The sequence below is a fragment of the Euprymna scolopes genome, chromosome 2 (genome assembly GCF_053919585.1).
Source record: "Euprymna scolopes isolate OS-2025 chromosome 2, ASM5391958v1, whole genome shotgun sequence".
In the NCBI taxonomy this organism is placed as follows: Eukaryota; Metazoa; Mollusca; class Cephalopoda; order Sepiida; family Sepiolidae; genus Euprymna; species Euprymna scolopes.
In genome coordinates, this window is record NC_136483.1 from 193,140,672 (window position 1) to 193,160,050 (window position 19,379).

Here is a 19,379-nt window from a genome sequence, read left to right on the forward strand (position 1 = left end):
ATTTACGTTGAAGGGGTGTAAGTTCTTGCAGTTCGTTGGAGCATTCACCGTTAAAGTACTTCTAGTTGGGCGATAGTATCCAGGGAGAGTGCTACATCTACGCTGTCAGAAACATGGTTGATTAGGATACAGTCCTGGATCGAGGGAGAGCGGTAGAGAAAATATAAGTAACTAATTCTATGTTGCAGGTTAAGTCTAAAGCACATGAAGGCTTGATTGTCTAATTCTAGTTTGGATTCTCTAGTGAAAAAATCTGTGCATGCATCTGTCTGAGTCTTTATGGCAAAGTTGGATAATCAGACATGTTAAAGGAGATGGAAGAGTGTAGGTTATTGTCACTTAGTGCTAAGATATCCGGAGAGTTTTCCAGGAGAAAAGATTCTACATCATCTAAGTTCATGGATATTTATGAATGAAAGCTTCAAGGGAGGAGGCGAATTAGTTTTTTTGAGTGTGTGTCTAGTTTGATCACATTTTTTTTTTTTTAGTTGTTTTATTTAATAGTTTCAGTTTTAGGGTGAGAGGTGTTGGACAAAGTGGGCGTGCATGTGTACACAGGAAAATCATTAGCCAACTCTTCATCCACAGGATTGTGGCCTTGGGGAAGTCCACCAGAGATGAGTACAGGGTCCCTTCCTCTATGCAACATGGCACTACTACTATCCCGATATTATACAACTGATGATAGAGCAGCCACTCTAAGTGCTACCAAAGTGTTAGGGCTCCTGTACTGTCAGTTGGAATACAGCAGCCAGACAAACTATCAAACCAGTATTGTCAAACTTGCCAGACAAGAGTAGCCCAGTTCAGTCACGTGAACGTATGTAATAATCAAGTATTAGAGAATGTGAAGAGGCATTCAATTAAAATTTCCTCCTCTTAAACTTGCGCCATTTTTTTCTTTTTTTGTATTAAAGTGTTTCTCAAATTTTAAACTTAAATTTTTTCTTTCTTTCTTGTTTTCTTTTTAGAAAACGTGCTTTGGTGGCAATTGGGACTCACGACCTTGATACAATTGAAGGTCCTTTCAGTTATGAAGCTTTGCCTCCATCTGAAATTGAATTTAAACCATTAAATCAAACAAAATCCTACTCTGCAGATGAACTCATGGATTTGTATGCAGTAAGTAAAAAAAAAAAAAAAAAAAAAAGAAACAAATATCTCCCACCTCACCCCTCGTTTACGCATAAAAAAATAAATGGACTCTGCAAAAATTAAGGAAAAAAAACATTTCTTTAATTGAGATTCTTAAAATAATAATTATTTTAGATCAGCGGTCACCAAACTGTTTTTACTGCGCGCCGGATAACTGAAAGAATGATGAATCTTAACCCTAACCCTAAGCCAGAATAGAAGCTCTGGGAAAAACGATGAAAAACTAAGTTTAACATTTCATATTAATCATGGATGGTGTGTGTGAACAAAAAGAGTAGGAAATAACTATGAAAACATTTTATGAGTAACTGAAGAGGGACTGTCTCGCACTGCCATCTTGAAAAAAAAGAAGGGCAAATAAATCCACAATTCTAACTTCCAAGATCAGCCTTGTAACGCTAACGATTTTGCATTAATCTCTCTAAATCATTTAAAAATGATTTTCTTTATAAAAATAAAACTATTTGATCAATTTATGTGATTCTTGGAATATAACATTTTTGTTTCATGATGGGTACATACATCATAAAGATTTTTTTGTAGTTTTTTTTTTTTTTTTAGTTTAAATTCTAAATAAGAATAAAAAAAATTATAGGTCACCATTTTTCAATGTCAAAAGTCACTCCAGGATAAAAACTAATGAGATGGATAGATTGCCAGTTGAAATGATGAAAAATATTACAAGATGGCTGAAAATGATGACCAAAACAAACTAAATTAATTACTTTTAAAGATGCTTTGTTTTTGTTTTTTATTACAACAGAGTCACCACTTATCAAGGCCTGGAGGCCACTCGAGGATATAGGTTAATGGGACAATGTCATAGTAATCGTTAGTAGTGGAAATTTGGTAAATTGGATTACTTAAAGGGACGGCTTATCAAGAATTTATTTATGTTGGACTTGAAGATGACCATATTGTAGTCAGTTGGAAAGCAGAGAAATGGAAGAGAGTTCCACAAGTGTGCAGTTCTAAGAAAGAAGCTTTGTTCATGGAATCTACGTTTAGGTTTAGGGACGGATAAAGAGTGGGGGAAATTATTGATAGTGGTTTCAGCTAGATGGATGTTTTTTGTGAAAGCTTAGCGAGAGGGACAATAGATCGGAGCTCAGACAACCACTTGCCATGAAAATAATGATAGAGCAGAGACAAGCTTGCAGCGTCTCTTCTTTGGTAAAGATGTTGCAGGGAAGAGAAAATGTCACCTCCTACTAGGCTGCAAACTCTATTTTGAACTCTGTCAAGGTAGGATGCTTCATGAAAAGTAATCTTTTGTGATATTTTTAAAGATTTTAAAACTTATAAACCATCACATATGTCACCGCACAAAGGATGATAGTACAATGATGTTGATTGCTTGCAGTCGGACTTTACAAGAATTATATGTTGCTGATATTTGCATTGTGTCATAATCTGAAAATAATAATTCTATAAAAATATCGTTTAAAAAACAGTTTTCTTTTATCTTATTTCATTACAATCCCACAAAATGACAAAAAAAATTGTTATTTCTGTTTTTTTTTGAAATTTGTTTCTCTTGCCAGATTAAGAATTTGACACATCGAATACAAGATAACAAGTGAAATGACTAATTTTTAATCTATGATCAAATCTTTCATTTTCTTTTTTAACCTTTTTTTTCCGTTCCTAATTATCTTAAACAAAAAATTTGTCGTATTATTTGGATTCTTCAGACAACTGTTCTCATCTTAAGTGTATATTTTCACAATGTTTCTGTCAATGTAACCTCCTTCAGGTGCATCTTTCTACTCTTATAGCTTCTTCTCTTGAACAGCTAGACTTTGCAATTCCCTTCCTGCTACCTGCTTCCCAGACTGTACTAATATGTAGAACTTTAAATGTAACGTAAACCAACATCTTGTTAATCTTTCTGAGGCAAAGTCCCAATTACCCCTTACATCTAAGTAGGTATCCCAAACCAAAATTTTATTTTTATCATATCTAAAAAAAAAGTAATGTGAGCATGTAGACTTTTGTAAACCATTTACAAAAATACCAAATTTATTTTGGTAGGTCAATTAACCATCAAGTTATGATCATTCAAAGTTTGTCGGAAAGTTGAAATTTGCTATCGTGGCCGAGAAGCCAAATTTCATAGTCTATAACTAAAAATGTAAGCTACTAACAAATGAAAAATCCTTATAAATGTAATTTCATCTTGTAGTAGATGAAAATCAATACAAATTTAGGCAATAAATATTAGATGAAAACAACTTAAACACTAGGCAAAATCCCTCTATCAACGCGAAAACAGTGAAAATACAACACGGAAATGCAACTTTAACTGTTCATATCAATTTCATTTTAATAGCTAATGTATTGAATCTTCTTAGTATGATTCAAAACACATTAGAGATCAAGATAATTCTTTCTTTTAATTATAAATTGATAAAACCACTCAATTGTGGACCATGTAAAAGCAGTCAAACAGGCAATTTTGTAAAAAGGGCAAAAAAGGTAAAAAAAATGAGTCAAAAGTATACGTTACTGAAATTGCTGTAAAACTGTAACCATTGGTGGTAGAAGCTTGAAACTTTGCAACTTTACTAATTTTGGGGTTAGGAATTCAAAAAAATGGTTGCCTTGTTTCTAATAACAAAAACTTTTTGCCACAGAAATACTTTTACTTTGGGAAATTTAAACTCGCCAAAAAAGCACCGACGACAATAATATTTAGAAATTTTTTATACAAAAGAAAAGGCACAAATCATTTTTTTTAAACATTGAAAAACTTTCAATTTAAAAAACAAGTAAGAAAGATATTTTAGGTCTTACTACAATTCCTTTCTTATCGATCTTCTATCAGAATTCTTTCATAGGCTTCTGCTATGGTAGATATCTCAGGAACCCTCCAAATCCTACCATCACTTGAAACTGGCATTACCTCAAAATCCCATCTGTAGACAAATGCTGACTACTTGTGCAATGTCATCTGATAAAGGCCATCGAAAATAATCTTTTCTACTTTTTGTTTGCATTAAAAATTTTACTACAGTGCTGGATGCAGATATAATATCAATGACTTGGCCAATGTAAAAGTTGGTGTCATAGTAGACAGCTACCCATTGTCCTTGATGTTCATAATTGAAGATATTCTGAGATGGATCTTCTTCACAACTGCAGGAGTTATCTGAATGTTCAGCAGATTCACTTAGGGAAGACATTTTTTGTTGCTTTGGTGGAGGTGGAGATGAATCAATTGGATTTCTTTTCAAGTAGTCAGAGAGAGCAGCTTCCAGTTGAACTTTATTTCCACTGGTGTTCATTTTGACACCTAAAACAACGTTGAGGTATCTCAATTGGTCTTTGAGTGCTTCCAAACCACTTTCTGAATTTTTTTTTATCTTTTTTTTTTTTTTTTTTTTTTTTTTTATTCAATTTTCACCCCAAACAAGGCACAGTGCCACTTTGAAGCAGGGGGCTACTATTAGGGAATTAATTAGCGGGGTCATTATGAAGGGAGAAGAGTAGAAAGATGTTTGTTAACATTACACTTGAACTTCTGCATATCATTGCAGTTGGGAAAGCAGAATCCCGGAAGGGAGTTCCAAAGACCCGCAGTTCTGGGGAAGAAACTATTGGAGTAAAAGGCTTTCTTGCACCTAGGGATCTCCACTGTAAAGGGATGAGACTTAGTAGCTTGTCGGGTTTGTCGGGGGTAGTTACGTCGGGGAGGTACAAGTGTTTGCAGTTCGTCAGAGCATTCACCATTAAAGTATTTGTAGAACAGGCAGAGGGATGCAACATCTCGTCGATGGGACAGAGGTTGAAGCCCAGATGACAGTTCAGGACCTATCAGGTTTGCGACTCTTTTTTGAACCCTGTCCAGGAGCGAGAGACAAGCAGCAGATGCACCAGCCCAGATGTGACAACAGTACTCCATACATGGGCGAATGGTTGCCTTATAGAGGTATAGGATACTGGCAGGCGTAAGTAGTTTTCTAGCACGGTAGAGGGAGCCAACCTTCCTTGCAGCAGCCTTGGCAATGCTCTCAATGTATCTATTCCAGTTCATATTCCCTGTAAACGTTAGGCCGAGGAGTTTAAAAGAAGTACTTTCAGGCAATGTGTTCTTGGCCATTGCTATTGGTGGTAGAGAAGGTTTCTTGTAGTTATTGAAGGAAACAAGCTTAGTCTTAGCAGCATTGAATGAGACCAACCATTTTTGTCCCCATTCCACTACGGATTGGAGGTCATCCTCTAGTGTTTCTGCCATTTTCTTGGATATGTGTTCATTTGTTTTCCCCTCATATCTGTTATAGAGAGTGGTGTCATCGGCAAATATACCCATCTCCGAAACAATATTATCAGGGAGGTCGTTTATGAATATCAGGAACAATAGAGGTCCAAGGATAGACCCCTGAGGCACTCCCGCATTTATGTCATATTGTTTGGATGTACGTCCGTCGAGGACAACTTTGATTTTTCTATTACTTAAGAAGGATTTAATTACGTTATGAATTCTTCCAGTGATTCCATATGATCTAATTTTCCTTAGAAGACCATCGTGCCATACCCTGTCAAAAGCCTTAGATATATCAAGGGCCACCGCTCTACCCTCCCCTGTTTTATCCAATGAACGGTATATACGTTCAGAAACTACAGTTAAGATATCTGCTGTTGAACGGGCTTGCCTGAATCCATATTGTTTGTCAGTCAAGAGTTTAGCAGCTGTTAGGTGCTGGACTAGGGCTTTATTAACTAAGGACTCAAATATTTTGGCGAAAAGCGGGAGGAGGCTAATGGGGCGATAATTTAGTGGGTCAGTTCTTTCACCAGAATTCTTGAAGACTGGTACCACAGAGGCGGTTTTCCAGCAGTCGGGAAAACAAGATTCGTTAAGGCATTTATTGTAAAGTTTGGACAGAACTGGAGCAACCTCGGCAGAGCATTTTTTTAATAGCACAGCCGGGATGAGATCTGGTCCACATGCTTTAGAGGTGTCTAGGTTTTTTATAATAGCATGTACCTGAGAAGGGGTGATTTTCAAGTCGTCAAGTGTGGCGTCTGTTCGCAGAGGAAAATCAGGGAGTGAGTGGTGTACCGAGTTCAGTGTGGAGTTTGAGGCAAACCGACTGGCAAGCAGATTAGCCTTGTCAGTTGCCGTGCAAGCAACCTCATGATTGTTTGTTAGTGGGGGAATAATTGACTGTCCATTATTAACTACGCTGTTGTAGATTTTCCAAAAATCCCGGGTTCCTAATTTCTGTGCTTCGATGCGCTTTCTGGTGGTTTCAGAGTAATCTGACTTAGCTGTGTCTATCACTCTCTTACAATTATTTCTAGCTTCTATAAACTTCTGTTTATTTGAGCTGGACTTATGTCGGTTGAATCTGCGGAACGCATGCTGCCTTTGACAAATGGCAGCTGCACAAGCAGAAGTAAACCATTGGGGGGAGTGGGGCTTGCTATAGTATTTCCGTGCGGGAACATGTGCTTCAATAGCAGTTTTGAACCATTCAGTTGTCTCATTTGCACACTGTTCCGCTGGAAGAGTAAAGATATTTTGCCATGGGGCATCTCTGATGAGCTCCCTGATGGCTTCCCAATCAGCCTTTTTGTAATACCTCGTTGTTTTGAGTAGTGGGTCTTCAGTTTTAGGGCGAGAATTTAGGCTGATTTCTACCATTATCACAGCGTGATCAGCATTCCCGAGTGGGCTATGGGCATTTGTTGTACAGTCATTGGGAACTGTTGTCAGAAAGAGATCTAGAAGTGAGGCATGTTGATCGTGCTGGTCTGGGAAACGTGTCGGAAATGTAACCATCTGAGATAGGGAATGAGATATAGAGAAGCTATATGTGGCGCTACCAGCTACGTCTGTGTGATTTGAGAATCCTAGCCAGTTACTGTGGTGGACATTGAAGTCACCAAATACATGTATTTGTGCGCTAGTATCGAGGGAGAGTGCTATATCTATGCTGTCTGAGACTTTGTTTATTAGGGTACAGTCTTGGTTTGAGGGAGAGCGGTAGAGAAAATATAAGTAGCTGATATTGTGTTGCATATTTAGTCTGAAGCACATAAAGGCCTGGCCCTCTGATTCTAGTTTTATTTCTCTAGTTAGGGGGAGGGTGTTTATCAGACTTCACTGGACCACCATGCTTAATAACAGAGTTAATAATTCTCTCTTTCTCAGCAGCAGCTTGACGTTCTTTTTCCTTCTTTAATCTTTCATTTTGTGCAATTTTTTCTTGGACACGAAGTTTCACAAGGGCTTCTTGTTGTGCATGTTTTTGTCGCAAATGTTTTGCATGTTTTCTGGAGATGCTCAGAATGGATTGCCTCTTTGTTGATGGTATTACTTCCAACCAAGCTGTTGTCCGATTGCGCTTAAGCATATTTGAAGATGATCGATTATGTAGTGATGCATGTCGTTTTGTTTGCATGCTAAAATCTAAATCTCCAAAGGCATGCTCACCTGACAGATTTGTTAAAGGGCAGCTCTTCAAAGCATCTCTCGTCTCCTGATCTACATCTCTTCCAAAAGCACCTCCTTCTAAAAAGTCATGCAACTGGTGCTTAGTGACAATGAGGAACTGAGTATCTTGCGCAAACATTCTAAAACAAGTTCAGGGCCTGTGAGACTAATACAGAGAGACACATTGCCTTCCTCAAAGAATTCCCCATTAAATACACCTTTACAGTCAGATTTTAATAACAACTGGGGATTGTTGATCCAGCATTCTAAACTTAAAGCCATTTTCTTGATATAGTGATGGAAGTCAACATACTGAACAGTGCTGTTAACAAGTTTCCAGAAAGGTTTGGTCAAATTAATGTTCAGCAAACCAACTGCAGCAAGTAGGGAATGTAGTCTCTCATCAGAAATGTCAGCCAAAACACTCTGTAATTTCATATTGCAAGATGTTGCAAACACAAATAAAAATAATTTTATGTGCTCTTTATGGTGATATATTGCCAGGGCATTTTCAAATAGAGAATTAAACCTATTTGCCCGATAACTTGTGATTGGAGATTGGTACCCTTCTTTGCTGCAGAATGCCAGCCATTCTGTCCTGCAACCACTTTTATTGTTTATGAGTGTATGTACGGGTGACGACAAAAAAAGAAAATTAATATGCGTTCTGTCACAATTTCTGTTAATGCTGACATAAAAAGTTTTGTAATTATTTTCAAATTTTATGACAAAATAATTTAATATATTTGCTAATATATAGCCTTGGAACTGAGTTTTTATATTTAGTTTTTTTCTACAAAGCGTAAATGTTGACATGTTTTACGAATCCGAAACAAAAAATTAGTAAATAAATAATGCTTATTTTAAGTAATTTATTTTAAATAATTTTTTTTTAATTTTCTTTTTTTTTTTTTCATAATTAAAAAAACTTATGTTTCTGAACAATAACAAAAACATATTCTATTAAAAAAATTTTTTCTTCAAAATCTTTGGATTCGGCATTAAATAACCCGAAAAGGGTTGATATGCCGTAAAACAAAAACAACCAACTAACCAAACATGTAGTACTTACCAACAAAACAAATGCCCACGTGTTTGTGCCTTGTGTAGGCATGCGCGACAACAAAACTTGGGTTTTTATAAGCGGAAGTCTCGAGGTTGTCAGGAATCTCTGGGCGCATGCGCAAGAGGAGGGATTGAGAGAGTGGTATAAAAGGCAGGTCGAATGAGAAGGTTGTTGTTTTCATTGGACATTACAGTGACACGTGCATTAGCAGTTGATTAAGAAGTTGTTTTTTTTTGTGTCAAGTCGTGCACCTCGGTGAAGGTGAAGGTCATATACCATTCCCTTAACTGCACTCTCTTTCCACTATATTGATCAGCTCATAATAGCTGACGTCCCCGTTCAACTCACGCAACTATTCTATTTACTAAACCTCTTAGCACAATATTGTACAGCTAATTGTTGTGGTTCTATTTTCCTCTTTTTAACCATGTGCCACTTCCATGCATATTTACTTATTAATATATTCTTCTTCTTTTCCTCTTTGTTGTTGTTGTTCTTTTTCTTCTTCTTTTTCTTCTTCTTCTTCTTCTTCTTCTTATTAATATTATTATTAATATTATTATTAATATAATTAGTATTATTATTTCTTTGGCTTTCGTCTTAGTCTTCTACACTTCTATGTTTTTTTTTTACAAGGGAGTCATTACTTATCAAGGCCCGAAAGTCACCTTGGAAAAAAGGTTAATGAGTGTACAGTGGTCACCGGGACAACAGCGTAGTAATTAGTAAGTGGTTGAAATAGAGTAGAAATGGATTATTTAGGGGGACAGCTCAACAAAAACTTGTTTACATTGGATGTAAAGATGAGCATATTGTAGTCAGATGAAAAGCAGGTGAGCGAAACAAAGTTCCACAGGCGGGCAGTTCTAGGAAGGAGGCCTTGTTTATGGAATTTTCGTTAAGATTTATACGCAGATAGAAAGTGTATGAAATTGTTGATAATCGTAATGTTATATTTAGGAGTTTCATTATTATTATTATTATTTTTGTTATTCTTGTTGTTGGTGTTATTGTTGTTATTAGGAAGTTGTAAGAAAGTCTTATTAAAAGTGAGTCTTAGAGTCTTAGAGAGTCTTATTAAGAGATTCATATATATAAAATGTTCATACTTAGAAGTGTTAGTGAGGAGATAGTGTTGAGTCTTAGTGTTCACATTGTAGATATGAGATGTCGAGACATTGTGTATGTAAAGACATTTTAAAACACATGATATATATAAGACATATAATGACAATTTCCACTTTACCTTTTGGTAGAATTACAACACAAAAATGACGTTTATAAAAACACATGATGGGTTTATTTCTTCTCCGACCGGTCGTGGTTTTCTTAGTCAAGAATTCAAAGTTTTACATTCTATGTTTCAAAGGTGACCGCCTCGCTTCCAGACGTTCGACTGTCCATGTCTGGACTCCAGACTATCGTCTGTCGTCCTCGGACTCTCTCTCAGACTCCCCCTCAGTTTCTCCCTGCTAAACTCTAAAGTTTCTAATTATATCGAGAACTTCCCATTTTCCATGATGTCATACACATGTTAAAACATGTGTCTTCTTTCATGTGTTCTGGAAATGCGTGTCCAAAACTTTTTCCTTTGTTTACAAAAGGAATTTTAACCTATATTCCCAGTAACCTATATTTCCAATATGTTAAAAACATGTTTATTAAATTATCCTATAGTTGCATTCCTCTCCATCGTACAGTATATCGATACACTAAGGCTGACTGGGATAGCTTCCGTACATTTATATCTGATCTACCTCTGCATTCCATGTTTAAAAAGGATGTGTCCTCTATAGTATTAGACCTGACGGAATGGTTAATTGTAGGTATTGACCGTTTCATACCCTCGAAAAAGTTTCAGCAAAAACCTAACAGCTAGCCATGGTTCTCTCCAGAATGTGCTGCTGCCATTGCGCACAGAAATCACTTTTTCCACTGTTTCCAACGTAATAGATGTATGGAAACTAAAGCCGTTTTCAGGACTGCCAGCAACCATTGTAAGAAAGTAATAAAGAATGCAAGAGAGTTGTATGCTCAATCTGTTAAGTCCAAAGTAGCTGAGCAGCAGCTTGGTTCCCACCAGTTTTGGCAAATAGCAAACAGAATCCTGAACAGAAGCGTGTGCTCCATCCCAACTATTATCAATGGACCTGAGGTAATCTCGTCAGCATCAGACAAAGCCAAACTCTTTGTCAAGAACTTTGCAGCTAATTCTACCCTTTGCGATCAAGGCCGCCAACCCCCAATATTTCCTCCTGTATCAGAAAACACGCTATGTGATATACGTATATCTGTACGTGATGTTGCCAAGCTAATCAAAAACCTTGATTCCAGTAAAGCAACTGGCCCTGACGGTATTCCAATTATAGTACTCAAAAAACTTCAACCAGAACTAGCGCCCATACTTACAAAACTGTTTAAACGTTGTCGTAAGGAGAATAGTTTCCCATCTCCCTGGAAAATTTCATCAGTATACCCTGTATTCAAGAATTCAGGTGATCGCGCACCCCCTCTCAGTACAGACCAATAAGTCTCCTGTGCGTCATGAGTAAGTTGCTGGAATCTGTGTTAAATACAGAAGTAATCAACCATCTCAACAAAAATAACCTTCTTAGTGACACTCAATATGGTTTCCGTTCTGCTAGATCTACAGCAGATGTGCTTACAGTTATATCTCATAGGATTAGCAAATCTCTCGACGGAGGCAACCTTTCTAGGGCAATTGCTCTTGACATATCTAAGGCCTTTGATAGGGTATGGCATAAAGGTTTACTTCATAAGATCTCTAGCTATGGTATTGCTGGAAATGTCTTCTCAATTATTAAATCATTTCTTTCTGATAGGTTCATAAGAGTAGTAGTTGAGGGGCAAAAATCAGAAGCTCACAGTATTAATGCCGGTGTCCCTCAGGGGTCTATCCTGGGCCCAACTCTTTTCCTGATCTACATTAATGATCTTCCAAATCACATCCTTACATCATTTGTAGACATTTATGCTGACGACACTACCATTTATGGTAGCACATCTAAGACAGTAAACGACCAAGTTCTCTCCAATTCTCTCTCCTCTGATATTGAGCACGTAGTACAATGGGGTAAGGAGTAGCTGGTTACTTTTAATGCATCTAAAACCAAGCTTCTCTCTTTACATCAACATTCTGATCCACATCTGGCATCAATTGAAATGAATGGCTCTCGTCTTCAGGAGGCCTCAAGTTTTGACAGGCTTCTTGGCTTGACCATTACTCCTGATCTTAAATGGAACACGTACATCAAATCTGTTGCCAAGGCCGCTGGAAAAATGGTGGGATCTTTCTATCGATCCAGTAGATATCTCACTGCTGATGCTATTCTCTATCTATATAAGAGCCAGGTACGTCCAAGGATGGAATACTGTTGCCACATCTGGGCAGGAGCTGCTAGAAAGGACTTGTCCTGCCTTGATAGAGTTCAAAATAGACTTCGTAGCCTCGTAGGAGATGTCCTTTTCTCTTCCTTGCAACCTCTATCTCACAGAAGAGATGTTGCGAGTTTGTCTCTGATGTATCGTTATTTTCATGGAAAGTGTTCGACTGAGCTTCAATCTATGGTCCCCCCTCGCCAAACTTTCACAAGAAACACTCGTCTAGCTGTAAACACTATCAATAATTCCCCCCACTCTTTATCTGTGCCTAAACCTAAACATAGATTCCATGAACAAAGCTTCTTTCTTAGAACTGCACACCTGTGGAATTGTCTTCCGTTTTCCTGCTTTCCGGCTGACTACAATATGGTTGTCTTCAAGTCTAACGTAAATAAGTTCTTGATGAGCCGTTCCATATAAGTTATCAAATTTACCAAAATTTCATTACTAATGATTACTATATTGTCCAATTTCTACTGTACACTCTTTAACCCTTATCCTTGAGTGGCCTCTTGGCCTTGATAATGTGGTGATGCCTATGTAAAAAAAAAAAAAAAAAAAAATACTTTATTGTCATAAGTCACTAGCCGAACGTTTTGTTTATGGAATTTAATTAAAATAATTTAACAATGCTAAAGTTTATCCAACCGAAAAAAATAAAAGTTTCCGTCAGTCCCACACAACTAAAAATGTTTTGTACACGGTTTTATTAATTAATTTAATTAAAATAATTTAACAATGCGGAAATTTATCCAACCGTAACCGAAGGAGAAAGCGATGAAAGAACATATGAAAGTTTGAAAAAAGCTATAGAAAATAAACTGGCATTATTTTTTAAATTGTAAATTTTCATTTTTTTTAATGACGTTCTAAAAATATTAATTAAAAAAATATCTTTCTATAACTTTTAAATAATAAAGAAAAAACAAACTCACCTAAGAACTTTGGTAAGTCCCTAGTGAAACGAGTTGTTTGTTTATGTTTTTCCGTTCAGTCAGTCAGTACGTTGTGCTGCTGTGTGGCTACTGGCTAGCTGACAGTTGATAATTGGTCTCTCTGGCATTAAGTTGAAAATCTCTGTAGGTACCCCAACTTTTATTAGTGTGCGCTCCTTGATTTATGGGGCCATAAACATGACACCAACAGATTATTAAAGAGGAGATATTCCTCTACAAAACGATGCCTTTTTCGGAATTCTTACTATAAAATTTCTTTCATGTTTCTTTCACTGAAGTTTTCAAGTTGGATTTTTTTTTAGAAAAACCACTTATAACCTTTTAATAACCTCACCATGTTATTAAGTGACCTTTTTTCTTTAAAATGATACCATTTTTATCTACTTAGAAACTCACAATATGAAGCACAACAAATATGAAAAACATCAACATTTTTTTGTGTAAAAAATAAAGCGACATTTACCAAAATTAGAGGCATAACTTGAAAAATCCTGAAAAAAAACTATTAAAGACACAAGAAAAAGAATTATATATCTATAAAGACAAAAGATTAAATTTTATTTAAATCAAAACCATATCAAAATAACCCAAAAAACAAACGAGATATCGCAAGTTGAAGTTAAGGGAAATTTTACTTTATTTACTAGTTTTCGCATCTAAACGAGGCCAGTTTGGGATACCTAATCTAAGTGGTGGTATGCCTTGTTTGGGATGAAGTTGAGTAAAAAACACAAAAAAACTCTGAAATCTGCACAGAATTCCCATATTCAAAAGAAAGATTACAAAGTTTGACAAGATACACCTGAAGAAGGTTGGAGGTTACATCAACCAAAACGTGAAAATAACACTTAAAATGAGAACAGTAGTCTGACGAATCTAATAATAAAAGATTTGTCTTTTGTGAATTTCTGAATAATTGAAGCTGTCACATTGCCGAGTTATAAAATCCATCTGATTTCTTTGTCCTATTTCAGACCGACAGTCATTTGAGACATTATCTTCACATCATAAAAGATGAACCTGTCTACCCGGTGATATATGACAGCAACCGTGTTGTGCTATCGATGCCTCCAATTATTAATGGTGATTATTGTTCTTTCTTTCTGTTCGACATTCACCGTTTTACACAAGCGATCCTGCAAATTTTCAAAATGACTATTTCTTTTTGCTTTTTTGTTTTTGCAGGTGACCATTCAAAAATTACTTTGGATACAAAGAACATCTTCATTGAGTGCACGGCTAAAGATTTGACTAAGGCGAAAGCCGTTCTTGATACGATAGTCACGATGTTCAGTGTATATTGTGAAGAACCGTTTCAGTAAGTGTTATCGATTGAAACTACATTTTTTATTTCCTCGCTTTTCCCATGTCAAGAGATCCGACGTTTTTTTGATATTTTACAAGTTCATTTAGTGCTCTCAGTCCAGTCAACAAAATTCCAAACTTGTATAATTTTGTGTAATCATTTTCTTTGGCTGAACAAGCGTCCCGCGATTCAAGATAAGCTTTTTGCAACAGTTTATCCAAAAGGATAAATGCTTCACATGGCTGTACCAGTACAACCGATTTGTCCTTAGAATAACCTCTTCGCGGGGCAAATATAGTGCTGTGATACTATGGATGCCCCCACCCCCAACTCTGTCGTGTTAGGAAATGATTCATAAAAAAAGGCGAAAGTTATTCAAAGTAACAAAAAAAAAAAAACGGTCATAACAATGGCCGAGTAAGACAAAAGATCCGGACGTAGGATTTCCGATCCTGAAATCAATATATTTAGAAGTTTTACAAGTTTTTCAGTTTGCGGGAATTGATAGTTGGCAGCTTGAAGGTTCCCCGAGAAAGATTGGAGAGATTAGAATCAAAGTTGGGTGAGGAGATAATCATTGATGCTGGCCTACTGCTACGAATTTGGAATAGCAACCTGGGAGCGAGAAAAAAAAGTAGAAACCAGGAGACAACATCTACATGAGAATCGACTGACGTAACCAGACAACCATCAACGGAGAATGATTGGGGTTCCTTTTTTTACGCTCCGTAATGATATCGCAGAGCTTAACTGAGTTATACCAATAACTCGTGTGATTTTTTATCGTAGTGCGATCACAAAGGTGATTGTTGAAAATTTCTTTCAACCAATTAAGCTGGGTTTGATCAGATTTCACATTCCAAATCCATCTACTCATGAATCTGTCATTACATCACAGTCAGCTAAGAAAGGACTGAATGAAGGCTCAGCATTTGTTGCTACACAGCTGTTGTACAACTTACCTCAGATGTTGAGGAGTGGACAGCTTACAATGTTATCAGATGCTACAGCTCATGAAATTCTACCTATACGATCTTCACCTTCGTATTGAGTACACATCCATGATCTGCATTCATACACCCCTCCTCTAGCGCTGTGTGCTGCGGTTTCCTTCTCACTCATCATCTCTCACATTGATGGCTGCCGAAGAGGCATGCATTGGTTCACTAGTATAAAAAATAAATGTAAGAGAAAAGACAGAAAGCACAAACTCTGACACATTCTGTCAATATGTTGGTCTCTGAGTGTGTGTGTGACACCATCGCGGGAAAACGACCCTAATGTCCACATCTTAGTTGTCTGTCAAAGTTTCTTTGTTGTTGGCTAACTTCAGTTGATTTTGATCTGCTATGAATCACAACCTGCTATCTATTGCCCCAAACTGGAAACTCTTTTCAACTGTCCTAAATTCAAAGTGTCCCAAAATACATTCCCACTGCTAAAAAAAATCCAAAAACCTAACTCTAAATATATTAATCTTAATGTTCAGTCTGCCGCCACACCCTGATTAACAATCCTATTTCATATGGCCTTTGTGTGCATTTCTGCCATTGTCTTTCTACTAATATCACTTCCTATACTTTTGTTCTGATGATCGGCTTATTTCCTTTTACTATCTAATACTTGGAGGAGATATCAGTAGCAAGACTCTATGGACAAATTTACGTTTAGTTAGCCTGTGACAATTATTTTCTTTTACTAGCCAAACAAAAAAATTACTATGCAAACTCATATAATGTTATTTCACTTTAATGTTATTTAAAAAAAAATTTTTTTACAAAAGAGTCACCACTTATGAAGGCCCAGAGGCCACTCGAGGATAAGGGTTAATAAGCATACAATGGTCAATGGGACAATGGCGTAATAATTGTTAGTAATAATAATTGTTAATAATTGTTGGTGAAAATTTAGTAAATTGGATTACTTAAAGGGAACGGCTCATCAAGAACTTGTTTACATTGGACTTGAAGACAATCATATTATAGTCAGCTGGAAAGCAGGCAAAAGGAAGAGAGTTCCATAAGTGTGCAGTTCTGAGAAAGAAACTTAGTTCATGGAATCTATGATTAAGTTTAAGCACAGATAAAGAGTGGGGGAAATTATTGATAGTGTTTTCAACTAGACAAGTGTTTCTCGTGAAAGCTTGATGAGGTGGGGGGGAACATAGATTAGAGCTCAGATGAGCACTTGCCATGAAAATAACGATAAAGTAGAACCAAGTTCGCAACATCTCCTCTGTGAGAAAGAGGTTGCAGGGAAGAGAAATTCCCCCACTAGGCTATGAAGTCTGTTTTGAACTCTGTCAAGGCAGGATAAGTCTTATAGCAGCTCCTGCCCAGATGTGGCAACAGTACTCCATCCTTGGACGTACCTGGCTCTTATATAGGTAGAGAATTGCATCAGCAGTGAGATATCTGCTGGAACAGTAGAAGGATCCTACCATTTTTCCAGCAACCTTGGCAACAGACTTGATGTACGTGTTCCATTTCAGATCAAGAGTAACGGTCAAGCCCAGGAGCTTGTCAAAACATGGAGCCTCCTCAAGATTAGACATTCATTTTAATTGATGCCAGATGTGGATCAGAACATTGATGATGTAAAGACAGAATCTTGGTTTTAGATGCATTAAAAGTAACCAGCCACCTCCTTCCCCATTGTACCACATGCTCAAGATCAGAGAAGAGAGAATCAGAGAGAACTTGGTCGTTAACGGTCTTTGATGTACTGCCATAGATGGTAGTGTCGTCAGCATAAATGTCTATGAATGATCTAAGGAAGAGAGTTGGGCCCAGGATGGACCCCTGAGGGACTCCAGCATTAATACTCTGGGCCTCTGATTTCTGTCCATTAACCACTATTATGAACCTATCAGACAGAAATGATTTAATAAATGAGAAGACATTAGCAGCTATACCATGACTAGAGATCTTGTGAAGTAGACCTTTATGCCATACTATATCAAAAGCCTTTGATATGTCAAGAGCAATTGCCCTAGAAAGGAAGCCTCCATCAAAAGATTTGCTAATCCCATGAGATATATCCGTAATCACATCTGCTGTAGATCTAGCAGAACAGAAACCATATTGAATATCACTAAGAAGTTTATTTTTGCTGAGGTGGTAGACTACTGCTCTATTTAACACAGATCCCAGCAACTTACTCATGACACACAAGAGACTTATTGGTCTGTACTGAGAGGGAGATGACCGATCACCTGAATTCTTAAATACAGGGCATACTAACAAGGTTTTCCAGAGTGTTGGGAAGCAATTCTCCTTAAGACAACGCTTAAACAACTTTGTAAGTATGGGAGCAAGTTCTGGTTAAAGCTTTTTTAGCACTATAATTGGAATGCCGTCAAGGTCAGTTGCTTTACTGGAATCGAGGTTTTTGATTAGCTTGGCAACTTCACGCACAGATATTGGTATATCGCATAGAGTATTTTCCTATACAGGAGGAAATACTGGGGGTTTGTAGCCTTGGTCGCAAAGGGTAGAATTAGCTGCAAAGTTCATGGCAAAGAGTTTGGCTTTGTCTGATGCTGATGAGATTACCTCAGGTCCATTGATAATAGTTGGGATAGAGCACACGTTTCTGTTCAGGATTCTGTTTGCTATTTGCCAAAACTGATGGGAACCAAGCCACTGCTCTTTGCTTCATTTTCTAATTCTCTAAAACGATACAAACGAAATGTATGGGATGCAATTAAGAAATTTCAAGAAAAGTTACATTCAGTTGGTACATTTACTTGGCAAATATCACTGAATAATTTGGTCAACTGACAAATGCAACTAAATATCTCATCAGTTTCAATAAACTTGAAAAAACCTCATAAAACATTGCATTCATTTTAATTTTTACCTGTCAAACTTTGAAAAGTGTTTTTTTGAAATATCTAGTGAACTTACTGACAAAATGTGTAGTTTTTATGTTTTTGCAATGATACTTCTGTTTATCAATGTTTCCATGCAAACATCCTTGTTATTTGAGTAGGGTGGGTCTCCTCGCTTTCGTTGCTTTGGATAACTGGGTAAATGTACCAGTCGAGAATTTGTTTTCAACAATCAGTCCCTAGGTGTGGAGCCAAGAACTGGCCCAGTACCTATGGACTGAGGTATGCTGTTTGGATAGTATTTAAGAGGCCTACCCTTCCAGGCCTTGCCACCTGGCTTTTGAGTGGAGTAAGTTCATAGCTTACTGCCTGAAACGCCCCTACTGGGCAATGCCGATGTGACTGCCCAGGCAATTTTTGCTAAATCAGAGTGTGCCCCTTTTTTAGGACTTGACATTCCCTACTTTCTGACTTTGCTGTGGTAGGAAACACGTAAATATCTACTTTCAAAAAAGGCGACTGTACAAGTTTTTCAAACTGATTGTGATTACTTTCATTTCCATTTTAATTGTTCGATTAAGGAATGTAAAGTGTTTATAAAAAATACCCAATTAAAGTACAAAATCTTTTAATAAAAGAAATAATGTTACAGTTTAAAATGGGATTATTTGTTTAAAAATTATATTTAGAAACATGCATATGAAACATTTAACTTTTATTTTTGTATTTTAGAAAAAAAATAAAAAATGCAAAGTGTTGTCTCTGTTCTCATACGACACAGCATCTTTTCTGCCCTCATTTAATGGATAAAATTCTTCTAGACTAAGGCAATTTTTATTTCCTAAAACAAACTTATTTTATTAATAAATGCTAGTTATCACTCAGATTCAAGACACTTCAAACAAGCAGCCTTTATTTTTAGTTGGATCTCAAAATTAAAAAAAAATGATAATCGTTGAAAAGACATTTTTCACGCATCAATGAACTTTGGAAGATTGTTGGTGAAACAACACAATCGTCAAAAGATAAATGTTTTATTTCTAGTCGCCACTGGGAAAAATTACTTGTCAATGTAATGGTTTCACTTGGATAGTAAACTTTTTCTGCTGTGAGACTATCTCCAGGGTGTCGTCTAGTACCACCTCTTTTTGGGGATGATCATTAATAGGGTGACCTGTCTCAGGCATCTCCTATATTTAAAGTTGAGGTTCAAGACTAAC

The 19,379-nt window shown here is 36.8% G+C and overlaps 1 protein-coding gene across 1 annotated transcript in view; it reads left to right on the forward strand.

The window, feature by feature from the left end:
- LOC145300683 (phenylalanine--tRNA ligase beta subunit-like) overlaps nucleotides 1–19,379 on the forward strand; it is a 48,811-nt gene that overhangs the window by 19,880 nt on the left and 9,552 nt on the right. The window contains exons 8-10 of the mRNA XM_080144506.1: nucleotides 972–1,122; nucleotides 13,996–14,104; nucleotides 14,207–14,339. Of these exons, the coding sequence (XP_080000632.1) occupies nucleotides 972–1,122; nucleotides 13,996–14,104; nucleotides 14,207–14,339 (393 nt within the window). The remainder of the gene's footprint in view (nucleotides 1–971; nucleotides 1,123–13,995; nucleotides 14,105–14,206; nucleotides 14,340–19,379) is intronic.